At 38.5% G+C, this 27069-nt stretch overlaps 1 protein-coding gene across 1 annotated transcript in view; it reads left to right on the plus strand.

Moving 5' to 3' along the window:
- The first annotated feature begins 2189 nt into the window (after positions 1–2189).
- Positions 2190–27069, plus strand: part of LOC128871624 (ankyrin repeat and sterile alpha motif domain-containing protein 1B) — a 50231-nt gene continuing 25351 nt past the window's right edge. The window contains exons 1-4 of the mRNA XM_054113517.1: positions 2190–2805; positions 22408–22828; positions 22901–23540; positions 26302–26698. Of these exons, the coding sequence (XP_053969492.1) occupies positions 22487–22828; positions 22901–23540; positions 26302–26698 (1379 nt within the window). The 5' untranslated portion in view covers positions 2190–2805; positions 22408–22486. The remainder of the gene's footprint in view (positions 2806–22407; positions 22829–22900; positions 23541–26301; positions 26699–27069) is intronic.

Genomic DNA, 27069 nt, shown 5'->3' on the forward strand with positions numbered 1-27069 from the left:
CATCACTAACTTGTCCCTACAGCTCAAATTTGTTCACCAATTTCTGTATTGCGGTCCGACAAGGTGCTTCACGATGACCCAAAAATATTCGAACCGTCTCTGCCAAATGTTCACCATTTTTATAGTGAATTTTAATAATTTCAATGCGCTGTTTAAGAGTGTATCGTTCCATTTATATTAATGGTGTAGTTTCCACTTGTCAAATATCAAAAACTGACAGCTTCAAAAGGGACATCTACCGAAATAGCGGGCTATTGAAAATAACAACTGTTATTGCAAAACCCTGTACAAGCACAGGAAAGTAACAATACTCCCTTAGAAATACTTTTTTTAATTCAAAATTTGATTTAAAGCTATTTTTACTCAATAATACTACGAATTTTATTAAAATTCTATAATTGCAAATGTTCATCTAAACGTTTGTAATTCCGTGCAAAATAAATGGGCGAGACGAACTGTCAAAGGATCGATAGTGTGATAAGAATAAAGTGAAACCGAAACAACTCAGTCAGCCAACAATGAGGTTCGATAGAACTTTTGTAATTTTTAAAAGTATTAAATTTACCTTTGACCTTCGATAAAATCATTATTTTCAAAAATAGTGAAAATTTGGAATAAAAAATCGCGCTAATTTCCAATTGCCAAATTTTCGCCGCGCGCTTTCTTATTTGGAAATGTATGTATATATACATGTTAAAAAAATATATAAATTTATATAAAAAGCGCTCTTTAATTTTAAATACATGTATGTACATACTGAAGATTTGGAATACAAATCGCGCGATGCTACAAAACAAAAAAAAAAATGTTATCAAATAAAACTTTCATAAAAATAATAAATTTTTCGCCAGAGTCACGTATAAATTTCACGATAATGCAAATTATTAATTGCTGGGTTAACAATTGCTTTATACATTTCTCTTCAACGATATTTCAGTACAAGATGCAAATACGGTCGTAAAAACCCTAATTTTTAAACTTTTCCTGGGAGTTCTATAGGAACTCTAGGAGGTTGGGACTTTCATCGTTTTAATGGTGTGACCTTGTTCTTTCTATTAGGCGGGGTCGGTGGTGCTACGCCCCCCTCCCCCTCCGCACCCCATTCAAATATATCGTAGTAGTAATGGACGGCCGCCGTAGCCGAATGGGTTGGTGCGTGATTACCATTCGGAATTCGCAGAGAGAACGTTGGTTCGAATCTCGGTAAAACCAAAATTAAGAAAACCATTTTTCTAATAGCGGTAGCCCCTCGGCAGGCAATGACAAACCTCCGAGTGTATTTCTGCCATGAAAAAGCTCCTCACAAAAATAACTGCCGTTCGGAGTCGGCTTGAAACTGTAGGTCCCTCCATTTGTGGAACAACATCAAGACGCACACCACAAATAAGAGGAGGAGCTCGGCCAAACACCTAACAGAAGTGTACGCGCCAATTATTTGTTATTTTTTTTTTAATGGAAAGTTTAGCCGAATTAATTAATTTATTGTAATTTTCAAAGTCCTTTTAGTTTTCAAAAATCTAAAAATATCTAAACACTACTGGCATTTTGCTTACTTTGTGACGAAGTCTTACCCTCTTGAAATCTACCTGGCACATATTTCTTCAGCCTTATATTTACTTCTAGCATTGAAAGCAACCACTTGGCAACCCCAATATCTTTCACTTGTAAATCCCCAGCTAAGAAGACACTTGTAAACAAAACACTCTCGCTCTCTACCACATTTTGTCATTCTAGCCATTCGTGGCGCGTGCTCTCGCAGTATGTGTGGGTGTTAAAGTAGCGCCACACGCGTTTCTGCCGCACACACACGCACACACAAATAGGAAAGCAACAATGATTGGAGTGCGCCCCAACTCGCCAATGCACTTGCCACCAGTAGCGGAACAATTCTACGCTAACGCCGACTCTATCACTACTGTCAACACTACCGAGCCACTGCTCTCAGCACAAGAGTACAAGCGACTCCAAGTACGTACATATGCGCGTGTGTATGTATAATTTCCATCCAATAGAACGCACAACAAATTTGTGGCGCTATGGCGCAGAGATACTCAATCACTGAAGTGTGCATGTATGTGTGCGTAGATATTTACTCATTTGCTCGCTCATTCACTCACTCACTGACACGCCAAGCTGGGGCAGCCTGACACTTTAGTGGAGCAATCAAGATTCAGTCAGTTTTAAGAAGCGTAGCGTCGCGTTAGAAGAACAGAAAGAAAGAAATGAGAAAAATGTGCAGGCGAGCATTCAAATAAATGGGAAATAATGCAATGACAATGAAAATGTGAAATGTGAAATAAAAATGCAATAATTGAATGAAATGTGAAAGACGTGAATTAAATAATTGATTTCAATTGAATTAATTAAATACAAATCCCTTATAGAGCAAACAAAAGCGTGAAAAATTCATGTTTTCCGTGAGTGTGTATATACGTATGTGTGTGTGTGTGTGCGCGTTGAGAATTGAAGTACTTGAAGAAAATCTTTGCTAGCTGCCTGCTGTTGGGATACACTTTTGGGTGGCGGCGACAACGACACCGACGACGACGACAACGACGAAGTTTAAGCGCTTGAACCGTATTGTGCTTACTGTTGTTGTTGTGGAGTAGTATAAGCAAAAAATGTGTATGTACCAGAAAGTGAAACGAAAACGGGAACACGCCTTTTAAAGCCAGCAAAGCCTTCAGCCATCAGCTACTAGCTTGCTAGCTCCAGCTAAGCCAGCTAAGCAGCGCCTAACCGATAACTGCCAAGCGCAATACGGACAACAAAAACGAGCAGGAATTTCAAGCGCAGCCTTAAATGGTAGGACAGCCTAGAAACAGTAACTGCAAAATTCAAATCGCCAACAGAATAAATAATAGAATACATTTGTAGTTAGTTAGGCAAGTATGTAGATGTATGTGTGTATATGTACATATATGTATGTACATATGTGTATGTACATATGTGTATGTACATATGTGTATGTAGGAAAGTATAAGTCGGTTTGTGCATTTTTGTACATTTTTCTATTACTAATTATTTTAGATATGTAAATAGTAGCATTCTTGTTATTGTTGTCCGCCCCCAAGTGAGTCAGTGTCAGTGAGGGTTTTACAGTTATTTGCATATGCGGTTTCTAAAAACTGAAAATAGAAAATCTAAAACGAACAATTTGCGAACTATCTACGGAAATTTGAATAATTGAATTAATAAATAGTAAGTAGTAGCCTGCGTTATACCCAATGCATGAATGCGAAGGTATTGCAGCAGGTGTTGAGGCAGTACGTTAAGCGCTGATAGCACTACTATATTATAATACTTTATAACATCAAACGTACCGAAATTCGAGTGGAGCCAAACTTCATATACCCATTGCACGTTTTAGTCTTAAGAAAATAGAGCAGATTTATACGAGGTTCGTTTGAAAAGTCCGTGCAAAGTCAGAGAGATGGCACTACTGGCGCGCACCGAGGTTATGTTTAGTTAGTAGCATCTCTTGGAAGAACGAGCACAAAGTTTCAGTCGAATCGGTAAATTTCCTTGTGCTTAGCATTCGTTTGATTCGAAGAAGGCGAGTGATTTTCCTTTTCCATTGCAACAACGCACCAGCTCCCGCCTCAGCAGTTGTGTTTGCAAAATTAATGGAAATAGAGTTCCAACTCATTTCACATGGCACCTTTTCTCCTGAATTGCCTCCCTCGGATCCCTCGGTCTACTATTTACTCCACAATTTGAAGAAACGTCTGGCGGGGAAAAAGATTTTATTCAAACGATGAGGTGATTGCAGAAACGAATGGCTATTTTTCAGAATTAGACAAATCCTCAACAAACTTGAACAGGGTTGGAGAATGTGTCGATGAATAAAAAGGTGTACCCTAAACAATGGGGGACTGCCAAAGTATGGGCTATCGCCGCTCGGCAGGCAGCCGGATTAAAACTTTAGGTCCCTAAATGAGTGGAAAAACACTAAGACGTACGCTTACAAATAGGAGGAGAAGCTCGGCCAAACACCTAACAGAAGTGAACCCGCAATTTTTTTTTTACTCCAAACAATTAATTAGTTTTTAATTGTTTTGTTTATTTTCAAACAACCCTCGTAGAAGTAATATATTTATAGTTTTCAAATTGGCGGGCAGTTCGCATTTTTCATAATTTCCAATTTCAGAAAAGTGTAATTTTAATGAAGACTCCCGAAAATCGATGAAATTTTTAATGACATTAAGCATTTATGAATTAATTAAAAATTCCTGCTTTTTTCGTAATTTCTGCTATTTTATGATGTGGTAGGGTTAAGTTACAGTCTCATAAAACTAGCATTTTAATAAAAACTTCCGAAAATTAATGAAATTTTTAATGAAATGTAATATATTTCGAGTTAAGGAAACATTTTTGGCCTTTTTCGAATTTTTTGTTACTTTTTGAAGTTAGGTTGAGGTAAAAGTTCATAATTTAGAAATTTAATGAAAACTTCTGAAAATTAATGACATTTCGAATTAAATGAAATAAATTTTGAGCTTAGGAAGAATTTTTCGCCAGTTTCTCAATTTTTCTTACTTTTTGAGGTTAGGTTGAGGTGCATATGCGTAATCCCACTTGAATCCCACTTGGGCTGCCTTTTATATTTTGCGCCCAATAATGATAACACAATAAAATATTCATGAAAACGGCTTGTTTTTCGAAATATTCAAATATTGAAATTTTTCTGCTTGGAAGTCAACGCATTTCTCCGTTCGCTCGAATCAATTTTCAAAGCTCTTTTGCCAATCAGAAGTAGATTACCTACAAAATAACCTTTTTAAAGGCTTCAACAGCTACTTCAGGCGTTGAAAAACGTTTACCTTGCATTTTATTTTTGATGTTCGTGAACAAAATGAAATCATTAGGTGCGAAATTAGAGCTGTAAAACGGATGACCCATTAATTCGATATTTTGAGTGCTCAAAAACTCTCTTGTGTGAGACGATACGTGAGAGCTCGCATTGTCTTGGTGAAGGATGATTCGTATTCAGCGTTTGCTTCTCTTCAATTCTCCGAAAACTTCTGGCAAACAAATGGTTATGTACAATTCTCATACCATACTAGTGGTACAGTTGCGACATAACTAGACTTTGCGTAGAAATGGCCACCTCTTTGCGTTGAGGTGTTTCGTCCATGAACCACTTTTGTTGGAATAAGCTCGTCTTAGAGCCCCCGTATTCTCGATTGCTGTTTCGTTTCGGTCTCATTTACATATTCTACGATCTAAGATAACATTTCTTTACACCAATCGACACGAGTGCTTTTTCTTGGGCAATTGTCGAATTGTGCGGTATACAATGAGAAAAAGTCTTCTTGACGATCAAATGTTCATACAATGAGCGTATTCTGGTTCCTTAGGGTCTAAGGATGCCTCTATCTCGCGATATGTCACATGACGATCTTGCTTTATCAGTTGACGCACAGTATCAATTTTTTCTGGCACAACAACAGTTTTTGTGTGACCTTCACGAAACTCATCCTGCAAGGATCAACGGCCACGTTGGAACTCGTTGCTCCAGCGTTTCCCAGTGGCTAAGTGTGGAACAGGAGTAAAGAAGGGGAGACGTTGTATACTTTGATCCTAGACCATGAAATTAAAGAAGTTGATCCATAAAAACCTACAATCACCAAAACTTCCCAAATATGTGGCTTCGCTGATGACCCGGTCTTCCTCGCGAGAAACATGAACGTATTCTAAGAAATATTCTAAGCACTCCAATGAAAGCAAAATGAAATGTCTCAGAAGACTTAACACCCTGAGAATAGCGCCAGACTTTATAACTGGTAAACATAAATTAGAATACGTGGATTAAATTAAATATCTCGAACTACTCGATTTAAATGTTAAAAAGCAAGCTCTTGAGTAGAAGAACGAAAATCAAAATATATATTGTAAAACACTGAATCGACCAGTGGAAACATATGGATATGAAACGAAGATACTGAAAAATTACACACTCACAGATATTGGAAAGAAGAATACTGAGAAAAATGCTGGATCCAGTACGGGAAGAAAATAGTATCTATCGCATCAGATATAATAATGAGCTATAGGAATTCCTACAAGGCGAAAACTTCGTGCGGTTTGTTAAATGGCAGCGCATCCAATGGCTAGGACAAGTTTTCAGAATGCCAGATGGGAGAATACTTCGCAAAGTTTTGGATGCTCCCATGATTGGAAGAAAGCAATGAGAGCGACCCCGGAAAAGGTGGTTAGACGACTTCGAAGATCATTTAAGAAGCATAGGACTGGCCAACTATCGGAGTCTAGCTACGGACCGAAATGCATGGAGCAAAATTGTGGAGAAAGCTAAGGCTCACACCGAGCTGTAGCGCTATGTTTGACGATGATGATCAATGCACTCCTGTCTTTATAATCTGCGTAGGAAGTCGCAATAAATCTTTTGAGCTAGATGAATTTCGCAACTCACTAAAAAAAGAACAGATAAAGCTCTTAAGTGAAAACAAAAAACAAAAAAAATAAATGTTTAATAACTTTTACATATATTGAATTACAGCTCATCACACGCACGGTTGCAAAAGCGCCAAATATAAAAGGCAACCCTCGTATCATAATTCAACCACTCCATACCCCTCTATCTGCCATATCTTATACCATTCCTAAGCATTCTGTTCCACACTGTTCCATACTATTTAGATCTATTCTAGTCCGATTCTTCCCACACTCTTTCTTCATATTCTATTCCAAGTCATTGTACTTCCTTTTATGAAATAAAATTATATTCCATTCCACTTTATTCCATATCATCATACTATATTCCATTATAATTTAAGTGAATATGTTGTCATCCACTTCATTGCGTCATAATCGATTCCATTTTATGCTATTCCAAGCAATTATTCCATTCACTTCCATGCTCATTCCATTCCATAGCATTCCGTTCATCTCTAATCCATTAAATTTCTGTTTATTCCAATCAGATAAGAATCAGTCCGCTTTATCTTCATTACACTCCAAGCCTTATACGAGTATGTTTTGTTTCATTAAATAAAAAATTAATATAATTATATTCCACTTCATTCCACCCTATTCTATTCAATTTGATTATAATATTTTTCATTCTATTTCGTTATATTCGACTTTATTGCATCTTGTTCTGTTCCATTTTGTCACTATAATCTATTCCACAGCATTTTATTCCATTATACATCATTCCACTCCATTATCTTTCATTTAATTCCATTCTATTTCATTCCATTCCATTAGATTTCATTCTATTTCATTCCATGCCATTCTATCCCATTCTACTTTATTCCACCCCATTCTATTCCAATCCATTTCATTCTTCTGCACTTCAATTCAAGTTATTTTTATTACATCTTTTTATTGAATTGTTATAATATTTATCAATTTACATACAGGGTGGCTGATGAATTTTGCTACATTAAGAAACTCAAATAACTTTTTTTTTAGTGTATGGAATTCATTTATTTTTTTTCAAGTTGAAGGTCATTAAATTTTATTAAATGTAGCTTAACTAGTTTTAAAAATAATTGAATTTAAATGCCCCCCATGCTCGTTGTCACAAGTGCGGCATCTTAGTAAAAAGTTGTTCATTGCTGCTTTGAGAGTTGCGACAGGAATAGCCGCAATTGTTGCCCGAATGGATTGTTTTAGTTCATCCAAATTTGTTGGCTTTGTTTTATAAACTTCTTGTTTACATAAGCCCCACAAGAAAAAGTCAGGTGCAGTAAAGTCAGGCGACCTGGGGGGCCAAAGAATTTCGGAGTTTCTTGAAATCAGTTTATTGGGAAATTTTCATCGCAACTCTGTCATAACAGTCTGGGCTATGTGAGACGTTGCCCCATCTTGTTGAAACCACACAGAGTTGAAAGGAATTCTCTTTCGGCGTAGTTCTGGATAGAAAAATTCTTTCAGCATTTTCAAATAACGGTCTCCAGTAACCGTATCGGTGTGACCATTTTCTTCAAAAAAATAAGGCCCGACAATACAGCGTGAAGAAACCGCACACCACACTGTCACGCGAAGAGGATGCAATTCCGTCTCGTGGAGTATCTGTGGGTTAGAAGTACTCCATATTCGACAATTTTGTTTGTTCACATTGCCGTTTAAATCGAAATGGGCCTCATCAGGCATGAAAAGGCAGTTTAACATGTTTTGGTCTTCTTCCACCATTTGCAGGATCTTCTGGCAAAATTCCAAGCGAATCGGCAAGTCTGCTGCATTCAGTTTGTTAACCATTTGAATTTTGTAGGGAAATAAGTCTAAATCTTTGTGCATTATTGTTTGCAAAGACTGTCGGCTGACACCAAGTTGAGCAGATAAGCTTCTTGTTGAAACCCTTGGATTGCTTTGTATAGCTGCAGCTACAGCAGCGATCGTTTCCTCCGTCCGAACTGGTGGGTTTCGATGATAAGGCCTTCTTGCGACTGTTCCTTGCTCAGCAAAATTATTCACCAGTCTCATTATGGTCCATCTGCTCGGGGGATCGCCGCCAAACATCCGCCTGTACTCTCTCTGTACCAAAACTACGGACTCCAGTGCGTGATAGCGGCGGACTATCCGAATTCTTGTTTGCGTGTCCCAGTTATCCATTTTAATAAATTTTAAAGATCAATCTGCAAATTAAAACAAAAATGGAACAGATAACTTAAAAAGAAAAAAAGTTATTCAATTTTTTTTTGGTAGCGGCTTTCATCAGCCACCCTGTATTAGATTACATTTCAGTCCATTTCGTTTCAATTTCACTACATTCAGAATATTTCAAATCCGGTATATGCCTTGACGCTTTTATACATATATATGTAGATGCATTAGTGTGCGTATATATGTAAATACCACAGACAATATCACTTCCTTACAAAAAAACTATTTCTGTCAAAATAATCGTGAAAAATTGTTTTTCTCGACTCTACTATCGAATCATCAAATTTTATGGATGCCATTTCTTTCTTTGATAAACAGAGCGTAACATTTGTTAGTGGGAGTGGGTATGTATGCCTGTGTGTGTGCAAATGCGTTTGTGTACCTACTCTAGGTCAATATCCTTTGACCCAGTTCTAACAATGCTTCTCCGCATCTGAGTTCCTAACTCATATTCCCCGCTTTCCCCTGCTTACTATTTGCCATAACCGATGTCAAATTGGTTGGTGGTTATTCACTGGGCATTCCAGAATAATTTCGTGTCACAAATAATTTTATGACAGCAAACCGTTTGCGCTTAAATTACATATCTATTAGTGTTCGTGTCCAATAAATCAAAATTACCGTTGCCTGCCGCCTTCGTCACCGGATACGGCTCGTATACGGAGAGTATATTTGAACAAGCAGCTGCTTGACTGCACCATGATTTCGGTGACCAGTCAATTTGGCTGCCTGCCCGTCTGACAAAAGCAAACAACGCTGCAAAGTATGCTACAGTTATTTGCCTACTTCATTTTTTATTCAGCCAACTATTTACCAAACTGGCAATGGGATGGTCCGTCGATTATGCCAACTGACTATACGAGTGTTTGTCTGTCTGCCGCTCTGCCTACCCAGCTGGCTGTCTGAATGACTATTCTTATCAAAACATGCACAGCGCCATCTATACATACATACAGACACATCAATTTCCATTTTCGTACTCGCACTACTACGCTCAGTGCCGTAGACTCCACATTCCCTCCGTCTCTAATTCTCTGACTCTCTTTCTCTCTGAATCGCGCTCTCACTCTATTGCATCCTTTTTAACAACATTTCGTTTACTCCCCTATCCACCGTAGTGCCATAAAATTGTTCGTGTAAATGTCCACTTCATTCTAGCGTAGCGTAGAAAATCGTGTTGCATGCAATTTGTTGTCACTTTTATATTACCTCGTGTCCCATTGTCTGTCGTGTGTTGTAGTATCACATTTTTGGGAGTTGTCCCATTGATGCCTCGTATTTGTTAGCCTGCCTCATGTGCTTTTGTTGTCTTTTAGATGTTATTGTTGTTATTTTACTTGGAATTTCCTTTTATCAAAGCACACCTAACCTACCCTCTGCCGAATTTGAGTATGTGTGCGCAGGTTTTACGCACAACAGATACATCTACACTTCACTGCACACGCATATACGACTTTTGTGCATACGTTGTAGCGCCTTGCTGTATGCAACGATGATGCAACGTTGATTTTTTACAAAAGAAAGAAACGAATATTGTACAGTGACAAAATTGTTTGCTTTGGAAGGTTTACTAGCAAACACTCTTTTTTTTTTGTCGGCAACTAGCAAGTGCAGCACTCAGACATTAGCAAAAACTCATCAAAAAAATTGTTTAAATGATAAAGGGGAAGCGTTCCTTCATTTCCAACTGTGCATCTACAATATATAAGCAGTGTTTAAACATTTGGACGTCCAAAACTGGCAACATCAAAAATCATTAGGCAAATTTATGATATTATTTATAAAGATCCAATTTTAACTAACGGTATGTTCCCACGTTACGTGATTCGCTCTCTAAGTAATTTTGCGAATGTCCTTGTTTCCGCCGGGCACTCGCCATTCATTTTGGTAGCTCTTCTTCTTATTCCCGTTCTATGCTTTTTACAACAAAATTCATCCGTCCGTCTCCCAGATAGTACCAGATTATTCTAAAATATTTTATAAAAATATTCACAAATTGATCAAAACTTTTCAAAGGGCTTATTCTCGTGCAGAAAAAGCTTTCAGAGGTTAATGAAAACTTCACCGTTCTTAGAAGATGCAGTTGCTTCAATAGCTGTAACTCCTCCTGACGGAGGAGGAACAGTTCATCAGCAGCGATTTGAGCTGTTTCATAATTCTTGAAGTGCTCAGCAACCTCCTCGACACATTTTTTTACAATACCTTTTTTTTACTTCAATTATAAAAATTTAATTTTTTTGGTTGTTTCTCAACGTTTCCTTTTTGATTTGGCAGCTAGTATCGATAAGTTAAGTTAGGTTAAGATACACTCAAGCCCATTGTAATACCGCTAAGGTAACTTGTCCTGATCTGCCTAAAATCAATGTGAACTTTTCAACAATTTAAAAAAAATCCCTCCCACATTACTGAGATCTCCCAACTAATTTAAAAATTGTCTACCTGAAGTGATAAATCTACGACTGGAAGGATGAGGGTAGTAGCACAGAAGCTGCAAGATCTTCACTTCCCCTTCTTCGTTTCGATAGATTCTGCAGAAGTCACGTGTCTGTATGCTTAGTATGTCTGCCTATAAAACAGTGCTCAATTATAACAGAAATCAGTCCCTAAGGTCATGTTTATTTTGGTTTAAGAAATATGCAGTGCGTTTAACATTAAGAGTCTACCGCAATTGTCGCGCATTCTGTACGCCACCTTTCATTATATTTTCTTAAAGATTTCCCGAAAATAAGTAGCTTTCATGTTTATAGGGGTAGGTAGGTGAAATGGTTGAAGTGCCAGTCTGGCACTCCTCAAGTAGCCTGAAGCGCCGTTTTGGTACCATTAGGAGACCTCTAATAGGCAGATAGATTGATGTGATTTAGGTTGGTACACTGCCTCAGACTGTCGAAGAAAGGAGCACCCAGTGATCTTAATCGTCTAGCTGCCAAGACCGGACATTTACAGAGAAAGTGCTCCACAGTCTCCATCTCTGAAAGGTCCATTTGTGTCCTGGAACCCAGAATTGTTACCTGAACACCCAAGAGATTTGATATCCTCTTTACAGGAGTTTACTAGTTTCATTCTGCACCATGGCGTCGTCAGAGCCTTGATCCCAGCTTCACTACCGGAGAAAATGTTAATATCGCCCTCGCTCTCGCGTTCCGTAATCATTTTGCATGCCTAAAGGATCGCAAAGACTTCTGCTTGAAACACATTAGCAGTATTCGGCAATTTAAAGAATATAGATAAATTGGCTGATTTAGAGAAAACCCCTGCTCCGACTCCCGATTCCATCTTGGAACCGTCAGTGAAGACAGAGGTGCAAGCTTCGGTGCAGATTTTCCCCTCGATCCTATCGTGCCTATTTGGAAAGATTGCCCTAGCACGACCCTCAAACTCTAGTTTGCGAATAGAGAGATCTGTTCGAAGTTCGGAGATATACAATGTTAACTGCCCGAAAATGCCACCATGTTCCTTGAGAGATTGCCTCTAGAGGTCAATCTCCTTTGTTTATAGGGGTATGCCAACATCATTTTCAATATTCTCACTATGAAGCGTGGTGCCGAGTCTCGCTAGTTCATTGGCCCTACAATTTTCCTCAATGTCACAATGGCCAGGAACCCAAATTACATTTGGGCGAGATGACTCGTGCATCTCATTAAGAGATGTGCGGTATTTCATGGCTACCTTGGAGCGTGTCGACTGTCTTGTGAGGGATTTTATCGCCGCCTGACTGTAGATACCATTTCCCCGTATCGCTTCACAATGCACCAATGTCATGGCCTAAATTATTGCCATCCGTCAATAGTCAAGGAGTCGAAAACCAAAGCAAAGGGTAGGAGAATCGTGAACGTTGTGGTGGCAGTAGTAAATGGGAGTGTATAGTCCAATACCTCGGAGAGTTCCAAAATAGCGATCAGGATATTTCCGTGACTGTAACTCTTATTTGTTCATTTCTTTAAAGTGTTCAGTCTTAATGCTGCGCTGCTAGTGCCATGTTTCGTCTGCATTTCTACGAGAAGGAGGACAGTGGCACATATAAAGTTTCTGATCAGTTTCCAATCAAAATTAGCGAAGGCAACCATTTCTTATTAATTTGCAAGGATATTGACACTAAATTACCTTCAAATGAAGTATTTCACTCTCTGAACCTTGTATTTCGAATTACGTAATTCGAAAGGTAATGGGAGGCAACGAGGTGAACGAGAGAGGCAATTGCGAATGGGAGAGCGAAATACAGGGTGGGCCATATAGCGTTTGCTTTTTGAGAATGGTAACACAAATGACATGTTAAATGTGTTCATAAAATTGGGAAATATTGAAAACCTATTTCCAAAGTGGTGAGTCTTCTTCCGCGGTTACAATAAATGGCGAGCGTTACCGTGACATGCTCAACGAGTTGTTTCCAAAAATTGAAGAGGATGGCATGGAGGACATTTGGTTTCAACAGGACGGTGCAACTTGTCACACTGCCAAAGTTACACTCGAACTTTTGGCTACCGTTTTTGAAAACCGAATTCAATTGGCCGCCTCGGAGCTGTGATTTAAGCCCGTTAGACTATTTTTTGTGGGGAGCCGTTAAGGACAAATGCTATGCGAACCATCCAGAGACGATTGATGCTTTAAAACACGAAATCGAAGTGGCCATTCTTGCAATTGGAGCCCAAACAATCGAAAATGTGCTTAAAAATTGGGTTGATCAAATGTAAAGCCAGTCGTGGCAGTCATTTGAACGATACAATTTTTTATTTATAAAAAAAGTTTGAAAAAATATTGATTAGTTTTTTTTTTTTTTATAGCCGCTTCAAAAAGCAAATTTTACATGGCCCACCCTATACTTGCCATGGCGACATAGCATAACCGTAAAATAGCTGCTGGCAAAGGCAACTCAGATGTGCCTATCTTTCTACTCCTCATTTCTTTTAAGTAAATATTTTATTTTTGAGGTGTTAAATAAATATGTTTACAATGGCATGCCGGCATATTTACACCTACTCTAAATAAACCACACCTACAGCATTCCCATAGACAAGTGTTGTGTGTATTAATACTTAAAATCGTCTTCAAAAACTCGCGTGCTATTTTGTTATTGTACCGTCTAATTTGTTTATTCTTAGAATGCCATGGAATGCGATAATTATGTCGAATATTAAGTTGCTTTGTGGCATGCACGCATTTATGGAACACTCCATAGGTGCCACCAAAAAGTGTGGAATTTGTTGCGCTTACATTTTATTCTTCTCCAATGAATTTATTTTTGCCCGCCTAATACTTGTAGGATAATTCTCTTGGCGGCTGTTTCGTTTCAGACGGCTTGTATTAATATCAAAGGAAGGCCAAATACACACCCACAAAGAAAAAATAATGAAGAAATTTTTTGGGAGTTCCATGCAATTAATTGATTGTAAATGGGAATTTTACGTGGTACATAAATTACTTTATTATCAAAATATACATGCTTGCATATATGTACATTAGGGTGGGCCAATTTTTCGCAGCATTGTTGCTAGCAGATTCGGCTTCTAGTATACAAAATTATAAAAACAAAAGTCCATTGAAGCCTAGCTCTAAAGTCAATTTATTTAAGGGGTTATACACCTTGTGAGCCCGAAAAAATGGACGATTTTTTTTTTTATTATTAGTATTTTCATTGCAACTAGTATAACATTACATATATATACTAACGAGCAATTTTTGTGGAGTTTTGTTACAACAAATAATTTGAGTTAATCCTCAGCAAAATACAATTCATACTTTTAACTGATTTTTATTTATTAATTAGTTTAAATCTAGAGGTTTTTTACGTTTGAGCCTTCGTTTCCATTTTGTATTATCGTTAAGAATCGAGGCTTCATTGTTCACATGCTTGCTTAGTCGCTCTGCGTGCGACCTTGCAAATTTCTTTATGGTTGCCGTAACCGAATCAATATTGAGGTCACGTTCTAGATCTTGCGTCCTAATATACCATGGAGCACAAACTGCATGCTTGAGTGCCTTAGTCTGAAATCTTTGTATATGCGCTGTGTTACTATAGCTGGTGCAACCCCATAGCTGAATCCCATAGGTCCAGATAGGTTTGAGAATTTGTTTGTAAAGCAGTATCTTGTTGGGTGCGGATAATGCTGATTGCTTACCCATTAGCCAATGCATATTTTGGAATTTTAGGTCCAGTTCTTCTCTTTTCTTTTTCACGTGCGCACTCCACCTAAGTTTCGTGTCGAGCGTCATACCTAGATACTTTGCTGTATTAGAGTATGGTACTTTAATGCTGTTTATGTATATTGGCAGGTAGTTGGTCTTTTTGTTTGTAAAGTTGATGTGTACAGACTTTGTTTCGTTCAGTTTAATATGCCATTTATCTGTCCAATTGTATATTTTATTGATAGCAAGCTGCAGTTGTGCAGTAGACTCTATTTCTGTCTTTCCGACGGTTAATATTGCAGTATCATCAGCAAATGTTGCTATAAAGCAATTTCTGCTGTTTGGCAGGTCGTGAGTGAAAAGTAGATAGAGAAGAGGTCCAAGCACACTTCCTTGCGGCACACCAGCTTTTATCTCTTTCAGTTCAGAGAACTCATCTTCGTACCTGACGCGAAAATAGCGCTCAGACAGGTAGGTTTTTAAGATATTAAAACATTTTGTTGGCAGTACATTCTTTATTTTCCACAGCAGGCCAGCATGACATACTTTATCGAAAGCTTTAGAGACATCGAGAAATACAGCCGAACAGACATTTTTTTCTTCAAATGTGTTCTCGATGATACGAGTTAATCTGTGAATAGTTGAGTCAATAGTTGAGTGGCGCGCGCGAAATCCAAATTGGTGTGTTGGTATTATTTGTTTATTTTCTATGATATTGTTCAGGCGCTTTATCAAACATTTTTCCAACAGTTTTGACAAGATGGGCAACAGTGAAATCGGTCGATATCATGCTACATCATTTGGAGGCTTTCCTGGTTTTAGGATCATGATGACATCAGCTATTTTCCAATAGATTGGAAAGTATTGCAGCTTAAAGCAAGCATTCATTATGTTTGTTAGCTTAGTAATGATGTTTCGTGGAACTTGTTTGAGGACTTCGGCAGTTATTAAATCAAACCCTGGAGATTTCTTCGACTTCAACTTTTTTATCTCGGCGCACATCTCATCTTCAGTTATGGGTACTATATCGCCATAATTATCATTGGCTATGCTATCATTATTTAGTATTGATGATGTGTCGCTATTGGGTGTAAAGATTTTTGCTATATTAGATAATCTGAAAATATGTTTGCTTTTTCTATGTTGGTTTTCGCCCATCCATTATTGCCTACTTTGATTGGTGGATTATGGTTAGCTGGCTGTTTAAGCTTTTTGGTGCATTTCCATAGTGAGTAGTTTGTGTCTCTTTTATTATTTAATTGCTGTGCGTAGTTTGTAAATGATTGATTTTTGTATTCTTTAATTTTATGGCTGAGATCTTTCGCTGCTTTGTTCAAAGCTGCTTTATCAACAGGTGATCTTGTTTGATGCCACCTACGCCGCATTTTTCGCTTCTTTAGCACCATTTCTTTTATATCTTTTGTGTATTTGTGGCCAGCGGAAATTTTCATTAAAGGAGGTGTGCTCGACCAAGCAGAGTGTTGTATTTCTCTCGTCAGTTTTAAAACTTCGTCATCTATCTTTGTTGTTGATTCCATTGGAAACGTATTGTCTTCAGATTCTTCTAACATTTTGCGGAAATAATCCCAGTCGGTAAATTGACTAGTTAATTTGAGAACTGGATCACGTAACACTACCGTTTCGCTGAGAGTTGATAGATTGGCGAGTGATCTGAATTCATGTCTAGCCCATTTTCAATATTAAGATAAGCACTGGAGACTTTTCTGGTGATGAAGAAATCGATAAGGTCCGGATTTTTTTGTGGATCAGATGGCCAATACGTTGGCATCCATGAAGATGCAGTGTTACAGTTTGTTTGTTGAAGCGCTTTGAAGAGCTCCCTTCCTTTAGTGGTTGTTAGCCTAGATCCCCAATGGATATGTTTAGCATTAAAATCACCGCCCATAATGAATTTTGTTTTATGACGCTCAATAAGATGGACATATTGATCGTATTTGATTTGGTGCCTTGGAGGACTATAAACAGCTGTCAATGCTAGATCACCTCCAGCATTAATTGTGATGGTGGTGGCTTGGAATTCATTGGTGCTGACTTTTTCTTGTTCGTAGTGTTTAATATTGCTTCTAATAATTACGGCACTTCCGCCTCGGGCACTGTTGCTTGGGTGAATAGTGTGGTAAGTTTCAAAGTTTTTGATCTTGAAAAAAGTTTGATTAGTGAAATGCGTCTCAGCAATTAAACAAATGTCGATTTTTTCTGAATTGAGAATCATTTCCAATTCTTGCTGGTGCTTTGGGAGACCGTTCGCGTCCAAAACATTATTTTTAAAAAATTAGGCATGTGTAATTGATAAATTTTAAATTCAAGATTTTGCAACCTTTGCTCCAGTGATTTGTTAAATTCTTGTTGTTCTGTTAGTTTTTGCAATATTTTTGAAAGTATATTTTCTTCATGTGTAGTGACATTTTCGTTAGTTTTTGCCACTTGTGAATAGGTTGGTAGATTGCTTGGGGCTGGAATTGGTATTGGTTTATGCGATATTGATTTCGTACTTAATTAATTAATAATTGGCGCGTACACTTCTGTTAGGTGTTTGGCCGAGCTCCTCCTCCTATTTGTGGTGTGCGTCTTGATGTTGTTCCACAAATGAAGGGACCTACAGTTTCAAGCCGATTCCGAACGGCAGATATTTTTATGAGGAGCTTTTTCATGGCAGAAATACACTCGGAGGTTTGCCATTGCCTGCCGAGGGGCGACCGCTATTAGAAAAATATTTTTATTAATTTTGCTTTCACTGAGATTCGAACCAACGACCTCTCTGTGAATTCCGAATGGTAATCACGCACCAACCCATTCGGCTACGGCGGCCACTACTATAGTTTACCAACTTACAAAATTCGCTACAGACAGAGAAACCGGTTAGTCAACTGGTCCACAAACGGCTTATTTACAACCAACTTCTATTAGTTCAACAATCGGTTGGTCGATATAACAATCTATAGAGTTCTGCTCTGGCTTTGAGAAGCCCTCCTAAATTATGTACCGCTATATATGACTTTATTTAAATAAAAATGTTTTAATTGCCCTTAAGAAAATATTATTTTATTGCTAGCTTCATCTTTCTTATTCGTACTAGCTTCATCTTTATTTTTCTCTCTTCCTTTAGTTTGGCTTTCAGCCTCAGTGTTATTTTTCCGCTGTCCAATTTTTTTGTCGCGAATTTTTTGTAGTTCTTTGGCTACTATGCAGCCTCTGTAGCTAGCAGGGTGTGCAGTTGCAGCATTTTGGCAGCTGCTCCTTTGATTTTGTGCATTCGATTGTTTTGGACGATTGTCATAATTTTTTTAAATATATTTTAGAACTGTTATTCAAATGAGGCATAATTATTTATTGTAGATATCGCCACTCCCCCAAAACGCCGTTTTTTAGAAAAGGCTTGCGGTGATCACGGTAGCGCATGAGCAGCTCAACTGAAATCAAAAAAATTAAATGATTATTGTAGAACAATATTTTTTAGTGAATCTGAACGGTTTATTTACCCAAAAAAAAAATTTCTCGATATGAAAACCGCTTTGCAACAAAAAACCCATTTTTGAGGGGTTGAAAAATTAAAAAAATAATTAATTCCAGCAAACTATGCAAATATTAAAAAAAAGTGAATCGTTCAGACTCACGAGGTTGTAACTTCGAATAATTAAAAAAAAAAGTTTATGAAAATTGGTCAAATAGTTGTGGATAAATATTGATCACCGCGACGGTAATTTTTAAAAAACACAACTTCGAGATAATCGCTTTTAAAGTTTTGCGTTCACTTCATTTATGGATAATTTGCGCGCTTCCACGGTCTGTAACTTTCGTTCTAGTGCTCCCATCTTTATGATTTTTTGAATTTATATTTTTAAGATTATGTACTTTTAGAATACGCCATACAAAAATTTTCGATTTTTAGGTCCAACACAAGGTATATAACCCCTTTACACGAAGTTAATATTTATATATTTATTTAACTAAAGAATGCAATCATATTCCTTCCGGCTATGCACTTTCAAGTAGGATCTATGACTTTGTATATGACATGAAACTAAGTTTTTCAGTGCCGTATGCGCACTAGCGACCGTTACGCAAATTTTATAAAATTTTTTTGTATATGTGCAATTACTTTTATGTGAGTGGTTTGGAAGAGCCGCCTGATAAAATCAGCATATTCTAAATTAGGCCTAACAAATTCTACATCCAACTTTTTGAGAATATAAAGATCTGGGAAAAGTGTACAATAACAGCATACGAAGGCTAGGCATTCGGAATTAAGGAATTTAAATAGTTAATGAATGATATTTTAGAGTCGAAAAATACCCCTGGATCTCTAATTTGGTCTACAGTTTTCAGTTTAGTACCCAAAATACGATAGATATAATATATGGTATTTGCTTTTATTGAAAAAAAACCACTTGAAAGCATTTGTCTGCTTTCAAATACAAAAAATTTTTCTCACACCAAGAATAAACTCTGTCTATGTCAGATTGCAACAAAACTGAATATTCAGCATTCGATATGGTGGAGTAAATTTGAAGATCATCAACATAAAGGAGGAATTTCCATTTACTTATGCATACACCTACATATAGGGAGACATATGTACGTATAGTAGGCACCAATGTAAAAGGCACATTGGATTTTAAAAATTTGAAAAATTACTTTTATGCAATTCAAAGTGAAAATGTGTGAAAATAATACAAAATTAAGAATACATTTACTTTTGCTCAATATGACCACCTTTCACTATGACCTTGAGACGGTCCAGAAACGAATCGCAAGCTGCTCGAATGTGACTTGCAGGTATTTTAACCCACTCGCGGACAATGTCTTTTTTCAGCGCCACGAGGCAGGGAAATCTTTTATTTCGGTCTTGGCTCTCCAAAAGGACCCAAAGTGAATAATCCATTGGATTGGCGTCTGGTGAATTTGAGCGCCATTGTGTGGACGCTATGAAGTTCGGAAAGTTGTTTTTTAGCCATTCTTGGTTCACTCGAGCTATGTGAGACGGTGCCGAGTCCTGTTGAAACGTCCATGGATACTTTCCCGATAATATTTCTCACTTACCTTGACGCAAGGCTAGAGGATAATGACTGGAGAGCGCCTATCTGCGGTTACAGCGGCCTAAACCATTACCTGTGGCGGGTGCTGCCTCCTGGTGGCCAATCGATTACTCAAATTCTCATACGAACGGTCGGTCAAATAAACCCCATAGTTTTTGGAGTTTACGATTTACAATATTCGGAAATTGGCCGCTTCGGTCTCTCAAGTTTCACTTGTAGCTGCTTGTAAGGTTTGACTTTGAGATCATTTTTCAGTATGCAGTAGATGCTACGGACAGATATTTTCAGTTCAGCTGCATGCCCATGCATCAGCTGCGCGAGGGTTTGAAATTGGTTACACCTCGAGACCCTGTAGTTATGGTAGGTGTGACTCAGCTCATCGGCATGGGGTTGATACAAGGATTGTTAATTCCCTTCAGAGTACTTTTTTCCTTGCTCTAATGTTGGTAACTCATTTCCTAATCTTTTTCTCCTAGTTACACTAGTATCTGTAATTCATATTTCAATGCAAAAGTAGTTCAAAATAGATCGTCGTTCCGACAGAAAATCGTAATCAATTTGATTTAGGGCGAATATATCAACGTGGTATTATATAAAGGTGATAATTAAGAGGCATCGGATTTTAAGTTGAAATAAAACAACGAAAATTCAAATTTATTAAGCAATTTATATTATTTTTGTGTAGAGCCAGTCATGGCATTTATTTTTTAAAGATAACTTCTTTCCAATGTTGGCCGGAACTGCGCCGTAATTCGGCCATCCGTAAACTCAAATTTTGATTGACTCACTGGCGGACTTCAGTCGATATGTCGTGAATGACTTTAGTAATGTTGGCTTCAATACCTCAATCGAAGCTAATTTATCCACAAAGCATTTAGACTTACCCCCCCAATGAAACCCCAAAGGTGGGCTATCACACAATTTTTGTGGCTAATCTACTGGGCCGAGACGAGAGATAAATTACTCATCGAAACGTCGACGCAGTAAATCCATTGTTTCACAGGCTGTATGGCAAGTAGATAGCACCGTCTTGTTGGATCTAAATGTTGTGGAGCTCACGGGTTTTAATTTCCGGCATCTGGCATCAAAAGCTCGTTTATCATGGCGCGATAGCGTTCGCCATTCACTGTTACATAGACGCAAGCCTCGTTTTTGAAGAAATATGGGTCGATGATTAGTCCAGCTCATAGGCCGTACCAAACAGTGGTTTTCAATAGATGTAATAGCTTTGGGTTGCTCTTCAGCCCAATTACATCAATTTTTTATTTATTGACGTAGCCATCAAACTAAAAAGAGCGTCGATTTTCATAATACGAATAATAATAAAATAAGTCTTACCATAATAAAATGTCAATATATACTGACGGAGGTCGTAGCCGAATGAGCTGACGCGTGCCTACCAATCGGAATTCACAGAGAGAACGAAGTTTCGAATCTGAAAGACCAAAAAGAAGAAAAAGTCTTTTTCTAATAGCGGTAGCCCCTCGGCAGGCAATGACAAACCTCCAAGTGTATTTCTGCCATGAAAAAGCTCCTCATAAAAATATCTGCCGTTCGGAGTCGGCTTGAAACTGTAGGTCCCTCCATTTGTAGAACAACATCAAGACGCACGCCACAAATAGGAGGAGGAGCTGGGCCAATGACCCAAAAAAGCTGAAAAATTATGTGTTTGATAGTTTGGTAGTAAACCCGCGTGATCTTCCAAAAAAACTCTATTGCAAAGAGTTGATCACCCTTTACTTAATGAATGATAGAATACAAGATAACGCCTACCCAAGTGGCATGGCGTGAGTACAGCAAATAAACAAACAAAAAATGGAAAGAATAAGTTCTCCTGCCACTTAGGTTGGTTTATTTTCTGCACTTACGTCGCTCAATTGTAAAATTCTCCAAAATTAAAATATCGGGCTTCGGGAGGATGCACTCTTTACGTCGCACTCTTTACTTACAAAAACCCACATGTATTTTGTTTTTACGTTATGATAGAATTAATATTAGAAATTTGAATTGGAATTTATGAAATTTGTATATTATTTTTTGGATACAATTTTCCATACATTTTCTTCAAATTGTAATATTATTACAATATCATTTTAATTTTTGTATTAATTTGTTGCAAAAAAAATATCCTTGCACTATTCTTCAAAAAATTGCTGAACATAGTTTACGCCATACAAATGAAGACCCGAAAAGTTTTACGCCGCTTACGAATAGCAGATAATTTTTATAAGAAGACCCGTGGGGCGACCACTTTAGAAAAGCCTTTTCTATCGTTCGGTGTTTCATGCATCCAGCGGGTTTTAAGCAAGGACCTTTACGAATGGTAGTGACAAAACAACTGTCGGGTGCAGAATCGAAAAAACTGACTTACTCTGTTTTTAAAAGGTGAGCAATGGTTTTAAGCCACCAAGTTTTAAGAACCAAAAGAGCAGATTGAATACGTAGTGTGAACCGAGAAGAAATGTAACCATAGCAATATAAGGGATTACGCACATACCGCTTCGAATTCTAAATACTGTAATTTCTTTACATTAACTCTTTCCTCAATTTTAAACATTCGAATAAGGACTTATGCACGCTTTTTTCTACTAACTTTCAGGTTTGACGTTCATCAACTTCTCCACCACAGCAAATAGAATTTCACAAGCGCCCAACAACCTTCATAACTTCTAGTCATTATGGGTAAGGATCAAGAATTTCTGGACGCAGCACGCAATGGCAACATCACCTATATCGAAAAGGTGCTTAGTCAGCGCGCCAAGCGAGCCGGCCCACTAGCCAGCTTACGACGTGGACCCGGCGTCAATGTGCAGGACAGCGGCGGCTACTCAGCGCTACATCACGCCTGCCTTAATGGGCACAGGGACATAGTGCGACTACTACTAAACAATGAAGCTTCGCCGAATCTGCCTGACTCACGTGGCTCTTCGCCACTGCACTTAGCCGCTTGGGCGGGCCATCAAGAGATTTTGAAAATGTTGCTTACACATCCGTATAAGCCGGCACAGCCAAATTTGCAGGTGCGTAAAAAACAATAAACGCTTTAAGCAAACATTTTTTTTAATAAAACTATTTTTTTTATTCACTTGCAGACCATCGAAAACGAGACGCCATTGCACTGTGCCGCACAACATGGCCACACAGGCGCATTGGCGGTACTGTTGGCACACAATGCCGATCCGAATATGCGCAATTCACGTGGCGAAACACCACTCGATTTGGCGGCACAATATGGCCGTTTGCAGGCGGTACAGATGCTGATACGCGCACATCCCGAGCTGATCGCGCACTACAGTGTGGCGGCAATTGAGGGGGTGTCTACTAGTAGTGGTGGTGGTGTTGGACAACAGAGTCAGAAATCGCGTCATTCTTCACCATTACCACACTCCGGTTCAGTTTCGACTCCTTCGCCTTCATCACCATCGATAACTTCTTCGCCTGTGACACCAACTCGGAACATCTTTCCACATACCTGCCTCCATGTGGCCAGTCGTAATGGACATAAGAACGTGGTTGAGGTGTTGTTGGCTGCAGGTGTTAGTGTTAATCTGCTCACACCATCTGGTACGGCGCTGCACGAGGCGGCACTCTGCGGCAAAGAGTCGGTGGTGCGTACACTGCTTAGGGCTGGCATCGATTTGAATGCGACCGATGCAGAGGGACGCACTGCATTGGATATACTCAAGGAATTTCCACCGCATGTGACCAAGCATATTATTGCTGTTATCAATAGTAAGTGAAGTTGTCATTGGACGTTGGAGAAATTGGTAGACACTGTATGCAAAAAAGGTCTCAACTCACTCTGGGTGGTGCCGATATCCGTTTCTTTTGAAACTAACTAAACTGACTATAAATTTAAATACAACGAACCGACGCAAGCAGCTCTAGTTTTTATACCGGAAGCTCTTGTCCCTCGCAGTGTTTCCGTTCGGATTTCTCGCTTTATGTTTGATTGAACACGTAGCGTATGCGCAACTCTATTGAAGATGTGCTTAAAATATGTATCTATAAGACCTCCTTTGGAGAGAGACACCAACTTCTGCCGAAGACTTCTGCAAGATATGGGCCGTACACGCCTAGGAGTTAGTAGCATCAGAACAAGTGAGGAGGATCGCCTTCCTAAAAATAACCCGACATATTGACCACTCTCACTTTTTTAACGCTTCATAACCAATCTTTCTAAGCATTCTAAGTCTTCACGATAGAAAAAGTCATTTGTTGAATATTTGGCCGAATTCCAGACGGTTTTTTATATCAGGAGTTTTTGCACTCGGAGACTTACTACTGCCCGCCGAGAGATGACAGCATATTTCGAACCCGTCCACTACCTAATGATAGTTACGTACCGTCCCATACGGTTATGGTGGCCCCCTTTACATTAGTTATGAAAAGGTGGTAGAGTTCTTTAAAAGAGGCTGGGGAGAGGAACTTTCCCACTAAAGATAAATCGAATCTCCTTCAGCTTAAAAATTAAAAACAATAATTAAATATCTTCAAGTCTACAACTGGATAGCAGATTTAACCAAATGTAACGGAATTGCTTTGTGTGCCTTCGCAGATATTAGAAGAGCCTTCGACAAGCCCTTGTCTATGGATCTATCTAATGAACATTTATCCGATTATAAAACAAAACTCCACACTGTGCTGAGTAGATGAGCGTGATATCCCTTCTTCCATAGGTAGCCGTACTGTACGCAGTGAAGCCACAAAAGTTATCCGCGGGTGTCTTCTCGCCTGCGCAGTGTTCTTTGTGGCAGCCAATACCTGGGAACTTAAAAAAAAACTTAGATCCTATTATAATTAAGCTTTAATGAATTGGTGAACTCAAGTATTTAAAATTTTACAAACACTTCAACAAAATACGGTATACGCCTATGTCCACCTTGCCCTCGAGCTTTGAGCTATCTGTGCACACACTAATGGACTCGCACTGCTTTACAACGTCCTGCTTCTACTCTTCGCTCGAGGATATGAGGATCGTAAGCATTATGGTAGTGTGTGGCCTTAAACTTCACCCGGATTTAAAGGATATTATACTATACGAGGGCGGTTCAATAACTACCCGTGTTTGATAACAAAGAGCATCGTGTGCTGCCATCTATCAAACGACGGCAAAACAAATTTAAGACTGATTGTTGGTTAGTTTAGATTTGGCAGCTATTCGAGTAAAACATGATTCCTGATTTTCGCTAAGATGAAAAAAAAACGTAGTATCGTTCGGTAATCCGCTTTTTGTTTTTGGATGGAAAAAAATGCGAGGTGATAAAAGCAAAGTTGGAAACTGTTTATGGGGACGCTTCGCCGTCTATGATCATAGTTAGATATTGGTTCAACGAATTTAAACGTAGACGAACATCCATTTTTAATGACGACCGACCAGGACGCCCTTCAGACGTGCTTACCAAGGAAATTATTCAAAAAGTACACGACATGGTTCTCGCTGATCGACGAACGAAAGTGCGTGAAGTAATTTCGATGTATGCCGATCGGAACGGCAATTAATATTTTACATGATAAGTTGACGATGAAAAAAATGTCGCCCGATGGGTGTCGCGATTGCTCACAAGCAACAACAAGCGAATGCAGCTGTTAACCTCGAAACAGTGTTTGGAGCAATTTAAGCGAGATTCGAAAGAATTTTTGCATCAAGTTGTCACCGTTAATGAAACCGGGATTCATCATTACACACCAAAAATTAAGTAACAATCTTCCGGTGGATCTGAATGGATTTCTCCCGGTGAATCTGCTCCAAAAAATTCGAAGACAGTCCCATCGGCCGAAAAGCTCTTGGCGACGATTTTTTGTGATGCGAACGGCGTCATCTCAATGGACTTTTTAAAAAAATGAAGAACGGAAAAGGAACGCAAAGGAAGAAAAAATTTGCCAGCACATTCATCCGAAGTTGTCGCCGCCAAACTGCATGATTGCGTTATGAGTTGCCAACGCACCCCTCGTATTCACCCGAACTGGGCCTCTGCGACCTTTTCTTGTTCCTTAATATGAAAAAATGACTCGTGGGGAAAAACTTTAGTTCAAACGGGGAACTCATCGCCGAGACTGAGGCGTATTTTGGAGAGTTCGACAAATCCTATTTTTTGGAGGCCGGAGCGTTGGGAGAAGTGTATCTTCCTAAAAGCGGACTATGTTGAAAATTAAAAAAAGAAATTGAAAAAATTAATTTCTAACACGGATACTTATGCAATCGCCCTCGTATGATGACAGTGGTATGTCGGAGCGCATATTCCACCATTCCTGGGTGCTCCGAAATATCGGTTGGGATCTTTCCGTGACCGTCACTATTGCGTAATTTTTATATGTTTTATAAATATTAAAACAAATCTAGAGGCCTCTTTTAAAATATCCTTTACTTTTAATGTCATTCAATGTAAAATGTTTTATTAAGAATATTTTGAAGAGAATTGTCATAAAAGCTAGTAACCAATTGGCGTAAAGCATTTTATTTTTAACTATTTTGTTTTTGCATCCTTTGCAGATTTCCGCAATCAAATGGACGTAGATGATAACGACGATGTGGTGGTATTTCGCCATCAGCACCCGCCGCCGCCACCCCAGCGACAAAGTAGCAGCCTCAGTCACTATCAGAAACAGCAACACAATAATCACTACCACTTTAACTCAAATAATCATTTACTTAACCACACGCACTCACTGCAGCAGTCTTCCCCGTACGCCAACAATAGTGGAAGCGGAAGCGGCGGTGGTGGTGGTGGTGGCAATAACAGTAACAGTAAACAACGCTATGGCACAAATCTCAATGGTGGCAAATCACTGGATAGTGGCCTACAGCCGGACCAGTATGGCATCGGTGGACGCGGTGGCTATCACGAAGTGAATTCTCCTGTGCACAGCACATCCAACAACTCGCAGAAGTATGTCAACCATGAAATGAAAGAGTTTTATTTGATTTTTTTTTTTTTGTTATTTAATAAATAAACATTTTTTGTGCATGAATAATGGAATGGAACGTTTCGCACAGTTTAACATCATTTTGCAGGCACAATAACCACATCACTATTTGATTTTTTTATGCAACCATAATTCACGCTTTGATTTACTCGTTTCACAATTCTATGATTTTTACATTTAATTATTTATTTACTGTATGTACACTTGTGTTTAACAAAAATAAATGTTTTGTATATTTTATGGATATTTGTTTTTTTAATTTAATTTTATATGCATGTCTCAAAAAGTTTACTCACCATTTATTCACCGTTAACTAAAATTTATGTGCCATTTT

This window comes from Anastrepha ludens, chromosome 2 (genome assembly GCF_028408465.1).
Source record: "Anastrepha ludens isolate Willacy chromosome 2, idAnaLude1.1, whole genome shotgun sequence".
Taxonomy (NCBI): domain Eukaryota; kingdom Metazoa; phylum Arthropoda; class Insecta; order Diptera; family Tephritidae; genus Anastrepha; species Anastrepha ludens.